The 18350-nt window shown below is 42.8% G+C and overlaps 1 protein-coding gene and 1 long non-coding RNA gene across 13 annotated transcripts in view; one reads left to right on the plus strand and one right to left on the minus strand.

Moving 5' to 3' along the window:
* The window catches only part of dmd (dystrophin), a 1663772-nt gene extending 1647496 nt beyond the window's left edge, over positions 1-16276 (minus strand). For all 12 annotated transcript variants that reach the window (XM_033033201.1, XM_033033203.1, XM_033033205.1 and 9 more), the window contains exon 1: positions 15940-16276. In XM_033033201.1, coding sequence (XP_032889092.1) covers positions 15940-16018 — 79 coding nt within the window. In that variant the 5' untranslated portion in view covers positions 16019-16276. The remainder of the gene's footprint in view (positions 1-15939) is intronic.
* A 19-nt stretch (positions 16277-16295) lies between these two features.
* On the plus strand, positions 16296-17427 carry LOC116980715. Its single transcript, XR_004414046.1, has 2 exons — positions 16296-16470; positions 17314-17427. It is a non-coding gene; the product is annotated as an uncharacterized LOC116980715 (long non-coding RNA).
* The last annotated feature ends 923 nt before the right edge of the window (positions 17428-18350 follow it).

Below are 18350 nucleotides of genomic sequence, written 5' to 3' on the forward strand. Positions count from 1 at the left end.
ACACTGGTTCACCCAGAGTAAACCCATGCAGTCACAGAAAGAGTGTGTAAACTCCACACAAAAGATACAAGAGGTCAGGATTGATCCCGGGTCTCAGGCAATCTGAGGCAGCAACTGTACGAGCAAGCCCACTGTGCTGCCTGTCCTGTAACTGGGTATTAAGAAACCTTTGAAGGCTTTAAAGTGTCCTTGACATTCAGAAATATCCAAAATCTGTTACTGAAACAATTAAAACTTTAATAAAATTAAACAAAATACATTTAAAATTAAATGCATATAAACAAACTTAATTAATCACAAACACTACATAGCTACTTTGGAAGGTACACAAAATTGCTGGGGAAACTCAGCGGGTGCAGCAGCATCTATGGAGCAAAGGAACTTTGGTCCTTTTCTGCTGTTCCTTGGTACAATGAATTACTCACTCACGTGCTACGTTGAGGACCTGGGAGGTAACAGAATAATTTAGATCTAGTAATGTGAATGTCATAATGTGGAATTTAACATTAACTCCAAATGAGAGCATGCTGCCTGGTTGCATCGTGGCTTGGTTCGGCAACTTGAACGTCCGGGAGCGGAAAAGAATGCAGAAAGTTGTGACCACTGCCCAGTCCATCATTGGCTCTGACCTCCCCACCATCGAAGGGATCTATCGCAGTCGCTGCCTCAAATAGGCTGCCAGCATCATCAAGGACCCACACCATCCTGGCCACACACTCATCTCTCCGCTGCCATCAGGTAGAAGATACAGGAGCCTGAAATCTGTTACATCCAGGTTCAGGAACAGCTACTTCCCCACAGACATCAGGCTATTGAACTCGCCATCAAACAAACTCTGAACTATAACAGCCTATTGCATTTATCTGTTTATTTATGTGTATATAGATGGTCTATGCTATATAGACACACTGAACTGTTCTGTATTTATGCTTACTATATTCTGATGTGCTGCAGCAAGCAACAATTTCATTGTCCTATCTGTGAGACATGACAATAAACTCTCTTGACTCTTGACGTGAAATGTTACAGAGTCTGTGCCAGCCATCAACTACATCTCTGTATTAGTCCCAATTTCCAGCACAGACCAGAGCCTTCTATGCCAAGGGATTTCAAACGCTCATCAAAATGCTTCAGTGTTATGAAAATACCTGCCTCTTTCTCAGAGAATTTGCATTTCCAGGTTTCAACCACTTTCTTCATGAAAAAAGTTCCCCCAATTCCCCAAAATCGCCTACTTCCCACCTCAAGTTTATGATTGGGATCCAGTTTAATCCAAAAGCGGTTTTAAACCTAAAGCATATGACAAAGGGATGAGGTGCAAATTGGCAGTGGTAGATTAGAATACAATGTGAAAGTGTATCAAAATAGATAAACAATTAAAGAACTGATGCACGATTTACCACAACCTCACATTTTTGTAAGCAGGAAAAGTGCTCTGGTTGTGAATTTAGAATTCAGCAAAGGTAGACTGAACCGTTGATAAGGAAAGGAAGGGAAAGGAGACTGAGAATAATTTAACCCCAGAAACATACAAGAAATAAACTGTGCCACTGTGGACCCCTAGAAACATATAAAAATATCTAAGTATCTGTAGAAATATGATAATGAAAAGATTATCAGGAGGATCCTTTGCAATCTGTTGTAAGTAAGTCAAAGAAGGGCATCCAGAAAATAATTTTACGATGAACAGTCAAACATGGATTGATGCAAAGCAAATCATGTTTGACAAATTTTATTTGAAATTTTGAGATTGTAACTAGCAAACAATATAAATTGAACTAGTGGATTCTCAGAGGTTCTTTGGTAAGGTGTCACAAAAGAAGTCATGAAACAAAATTGGAGCACGTGGTGCAGAATATAATGTGATACTGGGAGTGGGATCATCATTGAATTAGAGAATAGGGTCATTTTGGGCTGCAAGGCCATAAACAGTGGGGTACCATAAAGATTGGCACTGAGGCATGGCTGAAATGCTAATCAATGTTCTGGATTAGCGGTCAAGTATAATATATCCACGTTTGTGGATGATTCAAAGCTGGATAGCAGTACGAGTTGTGGGAAGTTGAAAGAGATGCTTCAAGGGATAAAGATTGGCTTGTCTGAGGTACTGCAATATGGATTTATTTCCCTGATTGCAAGACAGAGGATTTCATGAACAACCAGAAAAATGTTAACCACAAATTTCCAATAAGCATACGTTGTGTCCAATGAGCCTCTGGCACAAAATAGTGATTGGGAGAGAATACAGGAATATAAAGTGAATAAATGTGATATCACCTGTACTGATAAAGCAAATAGAAATTGAGATTATTCTTTAAATGGCAAGAGATTATGAAGTGGTGTTTGGAAGGATCTGGGTGTCATTGGACATGATTCACTGAAAGTTGATATGTGGGTCTATCAAGCAAATTAGAAATCAAGTGATTAACTGCCTATTGCAAAATGCTCGAGTGCAATATTAAAGACAGGTACTTGGGTAGGAAAGGTTTAGAAGGATATGGGCCAAACACAGACAAGTGGGTCTAGCTTAGATGGAGCACCTTGGTCTGCATGGATGAGTTATGCCGAAGGGCCTATTTTAGTGCTGTAAGACTCTATAACTCTTTAAGATGATATAGGGAGCGCAACAAGAGTAATGCATCTCCCTTCCAAAGATAGATAAAATGCAATGGGGAGAATGCAATGATGTTTTGCCAGGGATTTCTTGCTGAAGTGGGTGATGTTGTCAATGAAGAGAGATTAAGCAGACATAACCTGGGCACTTTCTACTTGTGAGAGTGATTTGTGAGTTAATTAGAACATAATATTCTAACAGGAACTGATAGATTATACGCTACCTCTAGCAGCTTTGCAGAGGGTACAATCTCGAGTTAAAAGGAGTCGCCATTTATGTGCGCAAGCAGAGGACATTTTGTTCATCCAAAAGACAGTGAGTCTTTGTAATTCACTGCCCGAGAATGTTGTGAGAAATCCATCACTGAATGCATTCAAGATCAGTAGATTGTTGGATATTAAGTGTATCGATAAATATGTGGTAAGTCTGGGCATTTCTCTTTCCATTTGGCACGCACCCATACACATACCTATCCCGGGTGAACTCTGCACAAGCCTGATGGTTAGTAAAGATTGGAGGAATTCATCTTTTCTTCAGCCTGATTGGATTCATTGTTCTTGCACTCAATATCACTGATGTCCGAAGTCTCAGACACAAAGAGGCACTTTAACGATTCATTATTTCACTGCTCTCTTACCTCACCCTCAAAAATAAAAAAAAGTTTTGTGGAGTGTTGTGCCAAAAAACTCTTTGGACACAACCCCTGCTCATTGGAAAGTTGAGGTCAGCATGCTTCTGATTTTCTGGTGATGCATGAAGACCTTTGCCTTGGAATCGGGAAACAGAAAATAAATCCTTATTGCAGTACTTCACACTATCCAGAAAGGAACCATCCTCTGCTGGTACTATTCTACTAATGGAGTCTTTTCTGTCAAACAAGAAAAATAAATAAACTTCATTCTGCCTACCATTTTCTTCTCATATTTCCATATTTTGTTATTCCTGGCCTTGAATCCCCTGGCTTTTAAATATTGAATTGTGTTTTGTTTTTTTTCCCTGGGATTTTCTCTTCCAATTTTGTTACTGTCACTACCATCTGTTTCACAGTTTATTCAATTTATTTTACCAATTTCTTCCTCCTGCAACCTCTTGATCCATTCTCACTCCCCCATCAGTTTTCAGACTTTGCTCCAGTGTTTTACTGTGCAGTCAGTCATCAGGCACTAACTTTATATTCTATTCCAGCAAGACAACGGAGCAACAATAAATTGGTGCTTTATTGAACAAGACAGTGGTTTAGTGGTTGGATTAAAAGCAGATTGCTGGGATCAACACCTTCCGAGTCCTTAACGCGAATGAAAATGAAATCAATGGTTTCAGCGATCCACACGAAAAAAGAAATACGAGACCCTTGTGCGTTAACCATGGTGGAATAAACTGTACTGGGATTTGATGTATGCAGAGTTTATAAGGAGCTTCATAAATCGAGCCTTTGAATGGGCTCCCAGGAAAGCTTAAAAGGATGGGTAAGTAAAAAGATATGGTAAAAATAAAACTCATGTGTTGAAATGTAACAATAAAGTCCAGAAGATCCTAGAACTAATGCATGGTCCGAGTTGAGTCAACCAACCTGATGTAATATTGAGTATCTGCATGATATATCTTCAAAAGGGTATTTCTAGTCAAGATCATATATTCACCCACTAGTCCACTCCTAGTTGATTCTGAACTAATGAGGTAGTTGAGGGCCCACAATGTTGGTGGTTTTGGAGTCACATCTGGGCCAGATCATGATTGCACCACCACAGAAGTTCGTAGAATGCAAATGGTCATAAAAAGGTTACAATCCTTCTTGCCTCTTCCATTTTCAGTTGGGCAGGTGGGCTGAGGGATGGCTGATAGAATTTAATAATATAATTAAATAATAGAATTCTAATAGAATTAGGAGTTAATAGAATTAAATTAAATGGAATTTAATACATTAAACTGAACTGAACTGCTGAGAAATGTGAGGAGTTGCATTTTGGGAGTACTAACATGGGCAGGACCTACATAGTTGGGCTATAGGGAGTGTTGTAGAGCAGAGGGATCTAGGAGTACAAGTACATAGTTTATTGAAAGTGGCATCACAGATAGATAAGGTGGTCAAAAAGGCTTGTAGCACATTTGTCTTCATCAGTCAGAATATTGAGTATAGAAGTTGGGAATTCATGCTGTAAGACTTTCGTGAGGCCGCATTTAGAGTGTTGTGTTCAGTTTTGGGCACCATGTAATAGGAAAGATGTTGCCAAGCTGGAAACGGTGCAGAGAAGATTTACGAGGACGTGGCAGGATTCGAGGGCTTGAGCTATAGGGAGCGGTTGAGCTAACTAGGGCTCTAATCCTTGGAGCAAAGGAGGATGAGGGGTGATCTTATTGAGGTGCACAAAATCATAAGAGGAATAGATCAGGTGGACTCTTGCCCAGAGTAAGGGAATTGAGAAACCAGAGGACATAGGTTTAGGTGAGGAGGGAAAGATTTAATAGAAAACTGAGGGGTAACTTATTCTCGCAAAGGGTGGTGGGTGTATGGAACGAGCTGCCAGAGGAGGTATTTGAGGCAGGAACTATTGCAACATTTAAGAAGTATTTACACAGGAACAGGTTTCGAGGAATATGGGCCAAATGCAGGCAGGTGGGTGCTAGTGTAGATGGGACATGTGTGGGCAAAGTGGGCCGAAGGACTATTTGCATGCTGTATAACTCCATGACTCTTTATCGAGTGAGTGCTATGGACAGACCAGCCAGCTTATGAATTTCATCAGTCAGAAACATATTGATTAGCAAAGTCAGAACTGAGGACGTGCCTGCTACAGGTTCGTACATCATCCTTTGTGCCTTGTTTGAATCCATGGACAAACTTTATCTCATCAAATGTATAACAGAAACATTGGTGGACACCAGTTGCTCATGGTGGCTGAACCCGGTAATGAGAATTTCAAAGGTTCTGTAGCGCTGTTACTAGGATTTGGTCAGAACAGAAATGAGATAAGGACCTGATTAAGTACAACACCCACTCCTGAACACAACATCATCTTTTTACCAGTGAAAATAAGTATTTTTCTCATACTGCTATATTATATAATCCAGTTCTATTCAGGTCTGCAGGAGAAGGTAACGAGCCACAGATTAATTGTGTCCTAATATATCCATATAATTTAGCTGATAATATTCAATAGTCTCAAATTAGCCTTGCATAATATCAATTTGCAGGTCAAAGCAGCTTTTAATCTCCTGCAGATGAACACACTCAGTGAAAAGGCTACAGCGGAATATTTTAATCATATTATTACTCTTTTTCACAGCAGTTGTTCCGCTATTATTCAGCAGTATGTCATTGGAAATGCTAAAATGGACAATTTGTTTCTTGCCCAATTAGTTTTATTAGATTTCATTTGGAAAACTTTCCATTAAATTCTATGCGGCTTCCATCTGACAGCAAGAATATTTGAATGCAACAAAACTGGGAAATACCAGAACTGCAGCATGCACCTTCCCATCATGTGCATCACTGATACGCAACACTATAAACACAGATGGTCTTCATTGTTAAACCTGCTTTAAAGATTCAAAACACATATTCAGAATTTTAAGTACAATTGCCAAACAGGAATTCTCATTGACAATGTTGCCATGGGAACACAATTAAAATGTGTTTATATGACAGACTACCATGCAGTACAAGCTATTAAAGCTAATTACTTGATGACTTAAGTTTAGTATGAAATATATTAGTGTCTTGAATGACATACACATAAAACAAAATGTTTAACATTGTTATACTTTTTTTTCCATTCCATACAAATTCCTACAAATGACGGCATATTTTTCTTTGTGCCTCAGACAGTAAATCATTGATTTTACTTCTCTCTCTACAAAGCAAAGGTTCAGCCGTTAACTTCAGCTTCAAGCTGCTAAATGCTAATGTGGTTTTGGTATTGCTGATCTATACTTTTGACGATGCAGCACAGATATCTTCATGTTTCAAGATTTAAAACAAAAGTTATTACCTCATGAAGTTTCAAAGTTCCTTTGGTGTTGAGGTAAAAAGTCACTTTGCATCCAAAATCGTAACAACGTTTATCATATGGTTTCACATTGTATGGTAAACTCATTAAATCTGCCAGAAATGTGGTTTTAGTTGTGCAACAACTTCACGATCAAAATCATTTTTGTTCTATTCAACAGGTGCCACAATTATGCAAAATATTGCCAATTCATTGCAGATAGTTCATGCATCTTTCATAATCGAGGACAGCACAACCCTTTTGGCTGATGTTGTACCCACCAGCTTAAACATTTTCTTTCTCCAGCTGCACACCAGGTGAAAATCTGCACCTTTGCAAAAGGCACTGCACTCACTCACAATGGACAAAAAGCAAAAATCAAACTCCTTGAGAAACGCAACAGGTCAGGCAGCATCTGAGTGAGGAAATGGACAGACAATGTTTCAGGTCGGGACCCTTATTCAAGACTGAAGTGGAGGGGAGATAGCTGGTAGAAAGAGGTGAGGGGAAGGAGTGAGGCAAGTGATATGTGGATCCAGGTCAGAAGGGGCTGAGGGGTCAGATGAGGGAAAGAGGGTGAAGATAGTCACAAAAACTGCAGGTAATGTGGACAAGAGAAAAGACTGCAGATGATGGAATCTGACAGTGGAGGAGGCCAAGGACAGGCACGATACACCAGGGACCTAAACAACCCTACCATGTGAGACAGAGGTTTACATGAACTTTGTCTATTGTACGTGATGCTGTTAATGTGGCCTCCACACATTGGTAAGACTAGTGCAGACTAGACGGTAGCTTTGTGGAAAACTTGCATTCTGTCTGCCAGACCCACTGCAATTCCCCTACCATTCCAACACTCATACCTGTCTCAGCCTCCTGCACAGCCAGAGTGAGACCACATGCAGACTGGGTGAATAACACCTCATGTTCAACTTGCAGATGCTGGAACAATCTATGGTAGACAAAAATGCTGGAGAAACTCAGCAGGTGAGGCAGCATCTATAGAGCGAAGGAATGCGTGACGTTTCGGGTCGAGACCCTTCTTCAGGCATATTCTACTTGGGTAGTTTTCAACCTAACACCACGAAAATTGAATTCTCCAATTTTAAGTTAGACCCTCTCCCCAGCCCTTTCTCTCCTTCTCATCCACCCAGGTTCTCCAGCTCTCACCTTTATTTCCATTCCCCCTGTCCCCCATCACCCAGTTCCTTCCCCTCCTCCAATGCACATGTCCTTCTGCACATCAAGGGTCCAGACCCAAAACGTCACCTATTCCTTTTCTCCAGAGATGCTGTCTGACCCGCTGAGTTACTCTAGGTTTTTGTGTCTATCTTCGACCCAACCCAATCCCACTGGGTCCCCTATTTATCCAACCCCTTTCTTCCCGCCTCTCCGTCATTCTTTCCTCTGGTTCTCCATTTCACTCTTCACATTCCTTTCTCATAGGATTCTATCGTCTGCAACCCTGCCACCTAGCCCATCTGCGCATCAACCCTCCTTACCTGGATCTACCTATTGCGTACCAGTTCTTGCCCACATTTCTGCACTCACCTCTTTCTAACAGCTTTCTCCCCTCCACTCCATCAGTCTGAAGAAGGGTCCTGACCCGAAACATCAGCTGTCTATTACCCTCCATAGATGCTGCCAGATTCGCTGGGTTCCTCCAGTTTATTTTTGCTATGGATTTCAGCATCTGCAATCTCTAGTGTCTCCACTCACCAGGGGTACTCCGACAACACCTCCTAACCTGGAAATTTTTCTCACCGACATGGACAAAGGAAGCAGTTGCAAAGGAATGCTGCTCTCGGAAGGCTCCCTTTGCAGTCACACACCATCCACATTTGTACATGTATTGCCCTTCTTCATCACGGCTGAGTCTAAATATTGAAACTCCTCATCTAACAGCACTAAGAGATTTACATGCCCAGAGCAATTGCAGTGGTTCATGGCAGCTGCTCATCTTTACTCTCTCAAGGCAATTAGTGATAGGTAGCGGCACGCACATGTGTATTGGAAGGGCTCACACATATCCTTAACCGTGTGGGACAAATAAGTCCATACAAATCCATAACTCCAAGTTTCCCATCATGTTCAGCTCATTGAGGTAGGGAAGGGAGGGGGGAACAGTCCTCTCTTTTTGTGTGACCATGTGGATGGGTAATAAATCATAGCTTTGCCAGCACTGCCTTCATCATGTAAATTAATTTTAAAGATCCCATCGGGTGTTTTGCTAACATCTGCAGATTCCTCCCTGCTGTTAAAAGTACTTAACAGTCTTAAAGTCTTAAAAAATGCATCTTACAAAACTATTAAACCATGAGTTTCCAGATGTGTGTTATCAATTACTCTTAGCATCCAGTTGATTTTTTTTGAAATGTTAAATGCATCCCTTAATACTGTGACTAAAACATTGAGTGCTATATGAAAAGGCTCTTAGAGGTAATGTTCTCTCACAGTTTATCTACATACCTGAAACTGTATCTTGCATATTTGTTAATTTTTCAAAAATAGAGTGCAGTGCTTTGTGTGTACACCTTTTTAACTGTAGGGCCATTGAGAAGAAGAGACAGGAAGCCATGTTGCAGCACTGTCTGACGAGACCCTGTATCGGGCCTGGGGGTGTAGAGGGGAAATAACCAGAATAAAGAGGTGAGAGGGAGAGGTGAGGCAGGGGCTCTGGGAAAGTGGTGGAACCAGAGGGGAGATGAGATAGGGAAAATTGGGCGTAGGGTGCCACATGGTGGAGGGTGCAAGATGATGGGGAATTTAGACAGAGGTTAGGGGGCAATGGGTGAAAAGTTGAAACGGATAAGGTTAAAATATGGGCAGATGACGTCAGGTGGGAAGAGGGGAGGAAAAAAATAAAGATAGTGGCTGGGAAATGACGTGGAAGCAGATAAGGGAGGGTTGATGGGCAGATGGAACCAGCTCAGGGTGAGAGTACAACTGATAGGTGAAAGGAGAAGAAACCTATGTGGAAGGTGAGTGGGTGATGAGCAGATAGAAGCAGGCTAGAGGGGGAGGAATGGCAGGGGCAAACAAAGGGAGAGAGATCCTTTGTGGACTGACAGGGGTGGGAAAAGAGCAAAATGGGTGAGGGTTCTGAAGATAGAGTTGTAGAGCACAGAAACAACGCCATCAACCCATGCTGGTCGAGATGCCTATCTCACCCACCTCAGCTAATCCGATTCATTAGTGTTTCACCAGGTGCAGCGCTGACATAATATTCCTATTCCCTGATGTTACCAGGGAACCAAAACGTCACCTGTCCATGTTCTCCAGAGATGCTGTGATCATATTGAATCATATTGAATGGCGGTGCAGGTTCAAAGGGCCGAATGGCCTACTTCTGCACCTATTTTCTATGTTTCTATGCTGCCTGACCCACTGAGTTACTCAAACGCTTTGTGTACATTTTTTGTAAACCAGCAGCCGCAGTCCCTTGCATCTCTACATGTTTTATATTGTTGGAATTCAAATGATCTTGAAATTTACTTTATCCCTGATGAGCAATTAATAATAGACTAGTTTAGTTGAGTTTAGTGATACAGTGCGGAAACAGGCTATTTGGCCCAGCGAGTCCACACCGACCAGCGATCATCACACTTTAACACTATCCTACTACACACATTAGGGACAACTTACATTTTTACCAAGCCAATTAACCAACAAACCTGTCCGTCTTTGGAGTGTGGGAGAAAACCCACGTGGTCACGGGGAGAACGTACAAACTCCATACAGACAGCAGCCATAGTCGGGATCGAACCCGGTGTCTCTCCCTCGGTGAGCGCTGTAAGGCAGCAACTCTACCACTGCACCACCGTGCCACCATGGAGGATGCAATGGGTTCTAAATAGCCTTGTGTTCTTTAGTTTAGTTTAGAGATACAGCACAGAAACAGGCTCTTCAGCCCACCGAGTCATTTAAGAAAATCATTTGGAGCAGCAAAGAAATTAAATGAACGCTATTAATTAAAAAATAAGTCAATGTACAAGATCTGGCTTTCCTTTAAAGTCAGTTAGGTTATCAAACTGTACTTGGTGGCACAGTGGCACAGCTGGTAGGGCTGCTGCCTCAGTGCCATAGACCCAGGTTTGATCTTAACCTCAGGTGCTGTCTGTGTGGAGTTTGCACATCCCCCCTGTGACCGCGCGGGTTTCCTTTGGTGTATCGGTTTCTTCCCATATTCCAAAGACATGTAGGTTTGAAGGCAAATTGGCCCCTGTAAATTGCCCCTAGTCTGGAAGAGTGGATGAGAAACCGGGATAATATAGAACTGGTGTTTACAGATGATCGATGGTTAGTGTGGACTTGGTGGGCAAAAGGGCATGTTTCCGCGCAGTATCTTTAAACTAAACTAAAGTAATTAAGCTACTGCCAGCGAAGATGCAAGCATTTATTGTGTATAGTGAAAGAAATACTGGACATATTCATGATTCACCACTTACTAACGTGGGAGACACACAGAGCAGGGAAACATTTCTAAGTGGGCGATTTTGAAAATATCCCCGTGACTAACTCAGCTGATTTTCATTTTGTTTAAAATAACCGGAGGGCGAGAGGGAGAAGAAATATAATCGTACTGAGCTCAACAGCAGCCACTGCTTGGGGAAAGTCAGCACAGAAAATATTGTGAGGACCAGCATTCTTTTAAAGTTTGCAGGCCCCTCTGTCTTGTGCAAGTCAACAAGGGGAATTTGACTCAAGGCTGTTACACTCTGGCATTCACATTTCAACAGCACTGTAGGGGAGGAATCCTCATGGTTCACCAGTTTATAGAACCCAGATGTACACTTTGGCATTCACAATACCACTGCTGGAAGCAGTCAAAGTTCGGTTAATATTAAAGTCAATCCAAACTAACTGAGTTGCAAGACAAGAGGCTGCCTGCAAATCTCACCTTTGCAGCATAAATGAGAATCAAACCAACATGTCAGCAGTGCAGCACTGAACACACATTCAATGCTCTTTGACCTGAATTCTACAGAACGCAGGCAAAAGAAAGACAATTCATCTTGAACAACAGAATCCCCTTCATCCTGTTCTCACAGTGTATTTCAACAAGACACCCAGACACTCTTGACTGAAATATTTTGAACAGGTAGATCCACAGAGTAATGAACCTAGATTTGGAATAAATTACAAGAGGAAAAATAAGCACATGAGCAGACACTGCTGCAATGAAAGGAAATGCACAGTAATGGAAGTATGTCTCACTCAACATTTAGCAAAAAATGAAAATAGGCAGGTAGAAATTCAAGAAAACTCAAATCTACAAACTTTAAACAGATGAGTTTTTGGCGGTCTCACTTGCGTGAGAATCTGTTGAAGGAAGAATATCATGGAGCTAAACATTTATTTCCAAGTATTCAGCATCCTACACTTATGGTTTATATTTAAATCTTCAAGAAACAACAGAAATATTTGCAAAGAACAAATCATCAAACTTCCAACAAAATGATGCTAGAATGCGTAATTTGCTATAAATGCAAACATTTTCAGTTGTAATTGTATTATTGCTGACCCTAAAGCATTCGATTTCAATATCAATGTCATCAATATCGTCACAAATATGATAGAGAGAAGCTCCAATAATAGAATCAGAGTGCTTAGCTCCAAATCTAATCATGTATATTATATGTTATGGTAGATAAATATTCTCTCACACATTACAAGAAAGATTGTTCCTAATAATAGCTTCAGTTTTAAGCTTTATACTAAAGGATCGCCACATCCGAATGGTAATTGTACCCAATATCTGGTTATTACTGCAGAACGTCTGAATATTGCGTGACGATAACTGAAAAAATGATTGCTTTGTGGTGCTTATATTGCAGCTCAAATTGCACTTTTGAGTCCACATTCTTACTTGACCAAGGCTTCTTTCCACTATTTTTTAGTTGCTAAAATAACAACTCTTAAATGTTTCAAGGTCCCTTTTACAACGCCTTAAGCATGATTTATCATAATCTCATCTATTTTTTATTTTGTAGCACATTTTTCCAAACCACTTTCTTTCAACTCCACCCTTTCTCAGTGGCAAGAAAAATATGAGCCTCAGCTTTAGCCACAGCCAACCTTGTTGCCAGCTTTAGTCAGATGATATATGTGGTGTGTAGTGAAATGGGAGATCGTACGTTTCAATTCCATTACCAACAAGATGGAACATTCCACCTTAAAACTTGTACTTTCTGTATTAAAGCCTGGTGCAACATTGTGAAGGGCAGCATGTGATCAGCTGCATGGGAATTCCAAAGTTAAAGCATTGGAGCTCGAAGGTCATTTATATTCCTTTTACATACACCAGATTGAGCATGTAACCGAGCATGGTTGGAAGGCTTAGACAACCGTTTACAGAAATCACTGTGGGGAGCTTTTCAAATCAGTTAATCATTTCTGCTCCCACCTCACCCCACCCTACCTCAACAATTCATGCAAACATAGAATTCAGAAACAGGAGTAGCTCAGTCATTCTCTGCCATTCAGTAAGATCACAGATGATCTGATTGTTAGTTCAACTTCAGATGCCCATTCTCCTCCGGTAATCTTGTTCAGCAAGTATCCATCTACCCTTGGCTTAAAAATATTCTAAGATTCTGTATCCACTGCTCTTTGAGGAAGAGCGTTCTGAAGACTCGCCACCCTGGGAGAAAAAGTTTTTCTCATCTTTGTCTTAAATGGGTGACCTCCTATTTTTTTAAAGAGTAACCAATTTAGTTCCACATTCTCCTCCAAGAAACATGCTCACCACAACCAGCTTGTCAGGTCCACCCAGGATCTTGTACATTCTCTCATTATTTTAAACTCCAGTGGACCCAGGTCCAGTCTGCCCAAAATCTCTGTCAAAATCAACCCACTCATTAAGACACAAGGAACTGCAGATGCTGGAATCTTGAATAAAACACAAAGTAACTCGACAGGTCAAGCAGCAGCTCTGGAGGGAATGAATAGGCAACATTTCAGGTGGGACCCTTCCGATTTCCAGTCTGAAGAAGGGTCCCAATCCAAAACCTCACCGTTCAATTCTCCCCATTGATGCTGCCTGACCAACAGAGTTACTCCAGCATTTTGTGTTTTGCTCATTCCAAATATTAGTCCAGCAAATCTCTGAGCTCCTTCCAATGTATTATCATTCTTTAAATAAAGAAACCAATTCTGCATACTGTACTTCAGATGTGGTCTCACCAATATGTTACACGACTGAAGTTTAACCTCCCTACTTTTGTATTAAATAAACAAGTTAAAAAATGGTTCAAATTAAAATTGAAAGGTTAAAATTCTGCTAAAACAGCCCACGTCCCCACCCTCTGTTTCGGATTGCGATGTATACTAATGCAGAACATTTGCTGTTTGTAACCACAGTAAAAATATCTATGTACCCCTATCCAGTTACCATAACACTGAACTCCTGAATGAAATGCAAAACCAGTTTCAATGGTAGTCGTTGCTCAAAATAGTTCTCTAATTCACGAGGAGCAGGTGGTCGTCTCCACTGAACTATGTCTGGTCTTAACTATAACATTAAAATAAATCATGACCTTTCCTTACACATAGTTCGGAATGCTGTCCCTGGGATCCATCCAATGGTTGCCATTTGGCCCCAGCTGTCCTGGGAAGTAACGGCAAAGATTTGCCCAGTGGATGGGAGTTCCCAACAGCCACAACATTGTCCCTTGGGAACAAGTATGAAGACTCCCCAAAGTGTTCAGTGATGCATTACAAGATAACACAGCTTCTTCTCTTGAGGCAACCCATTATACATCAAGTATATACAACCCTCTGTGGTATTGTCATATCAACCTCGAGTCCAAAACAATTTAAAGTACATTTTATGATCAAGCTTGCTCAAAGACATTTTGCATTAATATTTATGACCAATTGGGGATGGACACGTGGCTGAAATAATAAAATCGCCGACAGCAACACAGGCCCTCAAGTGCCTTCAGTGAAACACCCTGCCCACAGTTACTGGACTGGCCAGAATGTGAGCAATGCCAGAACAGACGAGTCGCTCCTGGGTAACTCTATCCAAGATCATCACTGGATTTCCTGCACAGATAATTTTCCAAAAAATATATTTGCTATCAATCCTGCCCCCCACATATCATCTAAACGTAAAACCTGCGGGGTCAGAAACCAATCACTGGGTAGCCCTGACCCTCGACCAAAGATGTTCAGGTGCCCATGGTTTAAGGTCATGTCATGGGTGATAGGAGCAGTAGTAGGCCATTCGGCCCATCAATGATCCATCTCTCCCTCCTAACCCCATTCTCCTGCCTTCTCCCCATAACCCCATGACACCCGTACTAATCAAGAATCTATCCATCTCTGCCTTAAAAATATCCATTGCCATTGCCTCCACACCCTTCTGTGGCAAAGAATTCCAGATTCACCACCCTCTGACTAAAGAAATTCCCCTCATCTCCTTCTTAAAAGAACGTCCTTTAATTCTGAGGCTATGACCTAGACTCTCCCACTGGTTGAAGAGTCCTCTCCACATCCACTTTATCCAAGCCCTTCACTATTCTGCACGTTTCAATGAGGTCCACACCTCATTCATCTCCAAACTATCGAGTTTACTTTGGCTGTTGAATCTCTGGCTTTTCTCAATCCCCAGTCAAACTGGCTCCCTCCAGTTGCAAGATCCCCTGTAAACGTGTCAACCGGCAATAATGCAGAGCATCCAGCGTTATTCCGGGAATCGGTCGGGGGCAGGTGGCTTCTATGTTTAACCTCAATTTAAAACGATGGGAGGAGCAAAGACAGCAACAAATGGATCACGATGTCTGTAATCAGCGACCGGAGGTCCCAGCGCGCCGCTTGCACTAGATGCAACCACAGTGTAACCAGCGACTGACGAACCTCTTGCCCGCTTCACCCCCCACTCCCTGTTTCACTCTTTGCACAAAGCAAAGAGGGAGAGTGAAGTTTTGTTTTCATTTTGTTGCCAACCATCGCGCCACGTTGCGCGCACTCTTGCAATCCAAGCCCGTGTGTTGTCGGATCCCATTGCAGTCGGTGCTATTTAAAGCAGCAACAATTCCTCTCGCTGTAACGGGAGCCCGTGTCCCGGGAGCGGGCTCCGTGTCCCGTGTAAACCTCACCCCCCCCCCCCCCCCCAGCGGCTCGTTGCCGGCCCTCTGTCAGTACAAAGTCCACCCTGCAATTGCTCAAAGTTGCCTTTCGACCAGGAGAAACTCCCTAGGCACACGCCAGCGCCTTGTGTAAAGTTTAGGTGGGTGAGGCGAGTTGTTGACACCATCCACAAAGTCGCAGGCACATTGTGAAGTGCAGACCCAACTCTCTGTCACTCTCGCATTTTTCATCCCAGCCACTTACCCGTCCGAGTTTTTATAATCTCGTTAAACTCGTCTCCGACCGCTGCTGCCGCCGCCTCGTCCCTGGGACCTTCTGCCATCGGTGTGTCTGTGTCCTTGGCGCTTCCCGAGGTTAGGTGGTGCCCGGCGCCGCTGCGCTCAGGCTGCAGGCTCCAGCGCGCCTCTCACTACAGCCCGGCGAAGGTTTAGGACAGGGAGAGAGAGAGGGAGAGAGAGATTCCCCGGACACCCACTCACACACAGCAGAGCTGTCACAACCCGCGGCCGATCCCGTTCAACAGGTGCATAGCCCACATCCCATCCCCACCCCTCCGGTTCCCAAATAGATCCACTCCATAAAAGAGCCAGCGGCCCGATCCAAGCGCAGGGCGAGTGGAGGAAACCCGATCCCACAGAAGCCTGGCGCGGCTGCACCGGCGGACATCTACATCTACATCTCACACCGGCCCGCTTTTTCAAGAGACGATGACCCAGTTGCATTCACCCGACACCGCTCAACGTTACCCTGGTATCTCTCACCTAAATAATCACAGTAAGTTTCTGGTTGCTTCAAGTCGGACAGATGTGGCGCAAATTATACAAATAACCGACGAGGGACGTCTAACGTGCAGTAAAATAATTTCTACTTGAGCGTCACTTTTGTTTTTTTTTTAATCAAACAAGAATATCAAACTACTCCCCGCATTTCTTCAGTTTCTCGTCTTGGGAATTGTTGACTTTAAACTTCATTATTTTGTTCATGTCCTTCCTTAACACCCGACAGTTCCACAACTTTCTCTCACAGAACTCCTCTGCCTTCTTCCAGAAGAGCGACACAAAATGCTGGAGTAACTCGGCGGAACAGGCAGCATCTTTGGAGAGAAGGAATGGGTGACGTTTCGGGTCGAGACCCTTCTTCACCCATTCCTTTTCTCCAGAGATGCTGCCTGTCCCGCTGAGTTACTCCAACATTTTGTGTCTATCTTGAGTTTAAACCAGTATCTGCAGTTCCTTCCTACTCATATCACAGTTACCTCCTTCATTTCATTATGGGGACTGCATAGCCCATCTTGAGTACAGCCCTCACTACATTCCGGGCACAGCCCTCATATCATGGGCTCAACTGCTACCATCGGGCAGGAAGTGCAGAAGTCTGAAGTCCCACACTACCAGGTTTGGAACAGCTGCTTCCCTACAACCATCAGGTTCCTGATCAGACCTGCACAACCCTCATCCAACCTCAGCAGCAGAACACTGTGGACCAACTTTTCCACCACCACGGACTTGCCTTTTCGCACATTGTTTCCTCTTTGTCATTGTCCTGTATACATTGTGTTGTGTAAGTTGTGTGAATACACGTGCCTGTGATGCTGCTGTAAGAATATTTTCATTGCAGCTATACCTCACCAGTATTTGTGCATCTGACAATAAACGAGAATTGACCAGACGAGGCAAGCAGCTGCGGGGATGACAATAACTCAGCTGAATAACTACCGCAGCTGACACATTATATCATGGATGGGGGATCTTTTTCTATCCTTGTTTTTCAAATCGACTTTTGGTCTTGCCCACATGTCTTCGCAAAGTGTTGAAAATTCCATTCGGACTCTGGAAACTACACACTCATGCATTACATTACATTGCGCTCGCACTAGGAGGCATGTGGTCTGGCCCATTTGCCAATTTCTAACATCTGGAAATACAGTGTATATTCACAGGACGTGATTGTTCACTGAGGTTGAATCAGACAATGTGAACATCAGTTCTTAATCAAGAATGATCTTAGGAATTTTCAGCCTGGGATCAGTATGAGTGGAGGGGGAAGTAAGGGGTTGAGCTGCGAGTTGCCACGTGATCTGATGCTGAAGGTCACCTTAGACAACAGCTGCATCGTTGAAGTTTTTTTTTAAATCTTTCTAGCCCTGAGGGCATTACTGCCAAGTGTCAGGACACAGATGCCATCAAAGAAAGTAGAAGTGAGGAACTATCTTGAACTATCTTAACATATGAGGAGTGTTTGTCGGCACTGGGCCTGTACTTGCTGTAGTTTAGAAGAATGACAATAAACAATAGGTGCAGGAGAAGGCCATTCGGCCCTTCGAGCCAGCACCGCCATTCAATGTGATCAAGGCTGATCATCCCCAATCAGTACCCCGTTCCTGCCTTCTCCCCATATCCCATGACTCCGCTATCTTTAAGAGCCCTATCTAGCTCGCTCTTGAAAGTTTCCAGAGAACCCGCCTCCACCGCCCTCGGTGAGTCAGAGAATTCCACACTCACCACTTTCTGTTAGAAAAAGTGTTTCCTCGTCTCTGTTCTAAATGGCTTACCCCTGATTCTTAAACTGTTGCCCCTGGTTCTGGACTCTCCCAACATGGGGAACATGTTTTCTGCCTCTAGCGTGTCCAAACCCTTAATAATCTTATATGTTTC

This window comes from Amblyraja radiata, chromosome 14 (assembly GCF_010909765.2).
Source record: "Amblyraja radiata isolate CabotCenter1 chromosome 14, sAmbRad1.1.pri, whole genome shotgun sequence".
In the NCBI taxonomy this organism is placed as follows: domain Eukaryota; kingdom Metazoa; phylum Chordata; class Chondrichthyes; order Rajiformes; family Rajidae; genus Amblyraja; species Amblyraja radiata.